Raw genomic sequence first — 5,550 nt, 5'->3', positions numbered from 1 at the left:
GAGGAGAAGGAGGAGGAGGAGGAGGAAAAGGCCGTCCTGGGCGGTCCCGGGGCGGGGAAAACACGATGCCGGCCCCTGCGCCGCCGGAGCGCGCTGCGGGCGCGGGCGGCTGTGCCCCGCGGGGATCCGTGCTGGGGATGCGGAGGGCAAAAAAAGCCCCCAGAGATTCCCCAGAAGTACGGAACAAGGCGGCTCGGTGCCCAGGGACCTTCCGCCGTGGTGGTGGGATTCGGGGGGCAGAGGAGCTCGTGTTTCCCCAGCGAAGTGTTTGGGGAATTTGCAGCTGGAGGGCAGAAATGAAAGGCACCGGCCCCGGCAGGGCTCGTCAGAAGGGGCCGGGAGGAGAGCTCAGAGGGCGCCTGTGATTTTTCCATCATGCTCTCAGCAACAGTTTCATGGAATTCCAGACCCATTTAGATAGGAAGAGACCTTAAAGCTCATCCAGTTCCAACCCCTCCACCACGGGCAGCGACACCTTCCACTATCCCAGCTTGCTCCAAGCCCCATCCAGCCTGGCCTTGGGCACTTCCAGGGGTGCATCAGGCACAGCTGCTCTGGGCAGTCTGTGCCAGGGCCTGTCCACCCTCACAGGGGGGAATTCCTTCCCAACATCCCATCTATCCCTGCCTCTGGCATTCCTGTGTCCTGTCACTCCAGGCCCTTCTCGGAAGTCCCTCTCCTGAGCTTCCTTTAGGCCCTGGAAGGGCTCTGGGGTCTCCCCTGAGCCTTCTCCAGGCTGAAGAGCTCCATCTCCCAGCCTGTCTGCACAGCAGAGGGGCTCCAGCCCCTGGAGCATTTCTGTGGTCTCCTCTGGACTTGCTCCAGCAGCTCCGTGTCCTTCTTGTGCTGAGGAATTTCATGTAAATCAAGGATGTAGAAAAGGAATCATGGAATTGCTGAGCACCTCTGCACAAGTGTCCCAGAGAGCAAGGGACCCCAGCCCAGCTGCTGTGGCACCAAGGTGTAGTGCCACATTAACTGCAGCAAACTGGGTGCTGCATTGTCCAGCCCTGCAGTTCCATTGTTGGAGCCCTGGATGCTGAGTATTTTAAACTTTCTGTGCTGAAAGGCACAGACCCACAAGAGAACACTGCATTTGACCTGAGGCTGTGGAGAAGGCTTCCAAAATTCACTAATAGCACTGGGATTATGAGTAGTTGGTTAGAAGTGTGTGATCTTACAGGTTGAAAAAACTTAGATTTGGGATTTTAGTATATGGTGATATATGGGAGCCAAGATGGAGAATTTTGAGGGTGGGTTAGTTGTCTTTTTTGCACCTTCTTCTTTCTTCTTCCTCATGGATCTGTGTGGTTTTCTATAATTGGGTGAAAGGTGTCCATGTTGCAAGGTTTGGGTGATCATAATTGGGTTAGAAGCATAAATAATATAGAGGTCAACTGTTGGATAATTGGGACTTAAATAGCCTTGATTAGACATCGTTTTATGTCATTTTCTTGACTTGTTAGAGAGAGCTCACATCTCGTGAGTTTGTAATAGATAAGGATAATAAACTTCACAGTGAGACTTCAAAAACAGCGTCTCCTGAGTTTTATTTGCCCTGACTTTGAAGCAAGAAAGGGCCTGGTATTCCAACATTTCATTACTTTTCCGAAGCCCTTTATGAATCCAACACAGGCAGAGAAATCTCTGGGAAAGAAAAGAATTCCTGACAGATCACAGAATCACAGAAACTTTTAACTTGGAAAAGATCTCCAAGATCATCAAGACCAACCTTTGACCACCACCTTGTCAGCCAGACCAGAGCACTCAGTGCCACATCCAGCATTTCTGGAACACTTCTGGCTCCTCCTGGCACAGGAGTGTCCTGAGCAGCTCCAGGCTGCCTGGACAATGGGTGGGAATTGTGCCATCCCCATCCTACACAGAACACAGGTCCCTGGGCACGGTCTGGATGCCAGGTATGACAGTGCTGTACGCTTCTGCATTGCCTGCAGGGTGCTCAGCAATAGCAGAGCATCCTGAAAATGCATTTGGGGAGCCCTGCCCGCGCTGTTCTGTCACCCTTCCGAGGAAAGGCGCTCCGGCCGCAGCCTTTCCCAGCCCGCAGCCGCAGGGAAGCGAAGCAGAAGTGCTCGGGTGGCTCCGTCCCGCTCAGGAAGTCACGCTGGGGAGCCGGGGCTGTGCCAGGGAGCCGGGCTGTGCCAGGGAGCCGGGGCTGTGCCAGGGAGCCGGGGCTGTGCCAGGGAGCCGGGGCTGTGCCAGGGAGCCGGGCTCGAGGTGTCTGCCGTGGGCAGCTCCGGCTGCTGGAGCACAGCTGGAGCACAGCTGGAGCACAGCTGGAGCACAGCTGGAGCACAGCTGGAGCTCTGGGGGCTCCCCCGCAGGGTCCTGGGCAGTGTCGGGTGCCGGACGGAGCCGAGCTCGGAGCCTTTGGCAGCTCCGCGCGGGTTTGGCAGCGGCTGGAGGAAGGAGCGGAGCGAGGGAGGTTTCGGTGTGGGCTGCCCGGTGAGTGAGTCACGGCACGGACGCTCCGGGACTGCTCCCGGGCTGCTCCCGGGCTGCTCCCGGGTTGCTCCCGGGCTGCTCCCGGGGCTCTCCCGGGGCTCTCCCGGGGCTCTCCCGGGGCTCGGGGCGCTCGCTGCAGGTGCCGGAGCAGAGCGGCTGCTCGGGAGGCTGCGGCAGCCCCGCCGCGGCACGGACAGGTAGGGCCAGCTCCGTCCTGGGTGGGCTCCGGGATGTGGCCAAGGAAAGGCTGAGCAGGGCTGGTGCCAGCCCAGAGCTGCTCGGAGCAGGATGCTCGGCTGGAGACCCCCAAAAACCGCCTTTGAGCTGAGTCAGCACATATTTAGGAGCCTTTAATCTTTGCTTGCTGCTTCTTTGGCAATCTGGGGATCAGATACGAGACTCTGTCAGCTGAGCAGCTTCTGGTGCTGACAGGGATGTGTTCACACCTTCAGGGGTCATTTTCTATCACCCCTCAGGGGGCTGGTGATGAATCAAACCGCGGGGCGAGAAAGGAGAAAACATGAAGCCCTCTGTTGCAATTTCCTGCGCCGGATTGCAGAGGAACAAACAGAACTGGGGCTCTCCCTGGTCAGACTGACACATCTGGCTTCACTGCCTGTAACTCTGCGTTTCTAGTCTCTCCAGGCGTTTCCTGGTCAGGCAGCCCAGGCAGGACAGCGCAGAGCCCCGGGAACTCCCTGCTGCGGGCAGGGTGGCACAGCCCGAGTCACGGCTCAGCGGCAGGAGGGTGCAGGAGGAATGAGGGCAGTGCCCTGGTCGGCTCAGGGTGGCTCTGCAGGGCTCAGCCTGCCCAAGCCATCCCTCCTCCAGTCTGGGCCAGAGCACTCCCCTCAGCTGCCATTCACCGTTTCTGCTCCATTTTTTAGGTTGTTCAGCATGAGTGTGGCTGTGCTCCTGCTCCTGGGGCTGGGGCTGCAGGTGGCAGAAGGCAGAAGGAACAGGTGTTTCTTCAACCGCACTCAGGAGTTCTGTGTGTGCTACAACCTGTCCGAGAAGACCGTGGGCAGCATCATCCAGTGCCTCCCAGCAACTGTGGTGGAGTTTTGGGGCGGGGATCTGGAGAAATACGCAGCCTTCCCCATCAGGGACCCGGACTCCTCCGTCATTGAAACTTTGGGCTCCCTTATCATCCAGAAGATAGTTATTGGAAATGTCCTGGTGCCCGAGACACTCCTCGCCCGTGTGCTGAGGTTCTTCTCCTACACCCACGTGCAGGAGCTGGCCTTTGAGAGCTGCATTTTCCAGGGCACAGGCGACTGGAGTGACATGGATGGGCACAGCTTGCCCATCCTGTCCCTGAGCTTCCACAACGTGACGTGTGCCCCGCTGACGGGCCGTGAGCAGGCCTTCTCCAGCCTCAGCAGCTGGCTGGGGACCCTGCAGGAGCTGGCTGTCACCAGCTCCCGCCTCAGCAGCCTGCCCTGTGCCATCGGGAGGGAGCTCAGAGCCCTGCGCTCCCTGGACCTGGCACACAACAGCCTGGGGGACGGGAGCCTGGCCCCCGCCTTCTGCCAGGGAGCTTTCCCTCAGCTCCAGCAGCTGACTCTGCAGCACAACGACCTGAGCTCCTACCACGGCGTGTGTGAGGGCGTGGAGCTGCTGCCGGGGCTCCGGCACCTCGATCTCAGCCACAACGAGCTCACGGCAGAGCCATCCTCCTCCTGCCAGTGGCCGCCATCCCTCCGGCACTTTAACCTGTCCAGCACTGGCTTGGATGAGGTGCCAACACCGCTGCCTCCCCACCTTGAGGTGCTGGACATGAGCCACAACCACCTCCACACTGTAGACATCTCCCTCAGCTCCGTGAAGAAACTCTTCCTGAACCAAAACCTGCTGCAGGCCGTCCCCTCCATCAGGAATTACCCCGTGCTGGACACTCTTCACCTGGACAACAACTCCATTTCGGAGCTGCCCAGGGATGAGGTGAAGCTCCTGGGGCGCCTGCAGGACGTGGCTGTGGCTGACAACCCCTTCAGCTGCTCCTGCTCCGGGGCCGGGGGGCTGCAGGCGCTGGCGGCCTCGGGGCACCTGGGCCAGGGCTGGCCCGGGAGCTACAGGTGCCACTCGCCAGCGCAGTACCGGGGCTGGCAGGTGGCACGGGTGCCCGTGTCGGTGCTGCGCTGCCACCTCGCCGCCGTGCTGGCCCCGCTCTGCGTGGCCCTCGCCCTGCTGGCCGTGGCTGGGGCCGTGTGTCTGGCCAGGAGCAGGTCCTGCCGCAGAGCCTGAGGGGCACCGGGACCACCGGGAAGGCTCCGAGCTCCCCGTCCTGGCGAGGGGCTCTGGCTGTCCCAGCCTGGGCTCCCCGGTGGAGCTGGGCTGTCCACAGGGTTTTCCTGCAGTGCCTGTGCCCCGCTGTGCCCGGGCACCCTCACTTCCAGCCCCGTGCCAGGCTCTGACCACAGCCACCCCCTCCCCATGGCACGTCCCTGTGGCCAGCTCCAGCCACCCCAGCACACCCCGCTGTCCCTGCCATGTCACCTGCCCTGCACAGGAGGAGCTCAGCTCCCTCCCATTCCCACTGGCAGCACTCAGATGCCCCCCCAGCCTTGCTGGGCTCTGCTGGTCCCTGCCCAGAGCCCCCCACAGCTTTTAGCCCCACCAGTCCAGGCATCCTTGGAGCCTCCATGGCCCTGTGCTCATCCTCCCTCTCCTCACCCGGGGCTCTGGCTGGGCCAGGATGTCTGGTTTGGCAGGATGCTGCTTGGCTGCTCTTCAGCCTAAGAGAAAAACTGAAAAATCACAAAAGACGGGAAAATGATTAAATTAAACACCCTGCATACAAATGCTAATGAGCTGGAGCAGTTCCTTACACCTCGACCTGAGGCACTGGCAGATGGGGACCTTGAGAAAGTTCAACCAGAAACTTTTTAAGTGATAAGAAGAAAATTAGTTTGTTCTGGGTTATTCAGAGAATATCTCATAGTAAGGAGAAAATGGATTATGGGATGCAGGACTGGGGAATATTCAAAGGAAAGGGGTGGGTGGGGAAGGGACAGGCTTGGGAAAATGGGGATGGAAGGGAATCACAGAATCACAGGGAGTTTCAGTAGAAAGGTACCTTAA

At 59.5% G+C, this 5,550-nt stretch overlaps 1 protein-coding gene across 2 annotated transcripts; it reads left to right on the top strand.

Annotated features, from left to right (window-relative positions):
• The first annotated feature begins 1,836 nt into the window (after positions 1-1,836).
• On the top strand, positions 1,837-5,276 carry CD14 (CD14 molecule). Of its 2 annotated transcripts, none has more exons than XM_021531898.4 (2): positions 1,837-2,466; positions 3,354-5,276. In XM_021531898.4, the coding sequence occupies exons 1-2, from the start codon at positions 1,913-1,915 to the stop codon at positions 4,711-4,713; spliced, it is 1,914 nt and encodes a 637-aa protein (XP_021387573.3). In that variant the 5' UTR covers positions 1,837-1,912; the 3' UTR covers positions 4,714-5,276. The 2 variants fall into 2 exon arrangements, with proteins under 2 accessions (XP_021387573.3, XP_085447289.1); XM_085591163.1 differs by having other exon boundaries at positions 2,054-2,663.
• Positions 5,277-5,550: the final 274 nt, after the last annotated feature.

Source organism: Lonchura striata, chromosome 13 (genome assembly GCF_050655825.1).
Source record: "Lonchura striata isolate lonStrDom1 chromosome 13, ASM5065582v1, whole genome shotgun sequence".
Classification (NCBI taxonomy): domain Eukaryota; kingdom Metazoa; phylum Chordata; class Aves; order Passeriformes; family Estrildidae; genus Lonchura; species Lonchura striata.
Note: the sequence above shows the minus strand (reverse complement) of the source record. Positions and strands in the feature narration are given on the sequence as shown.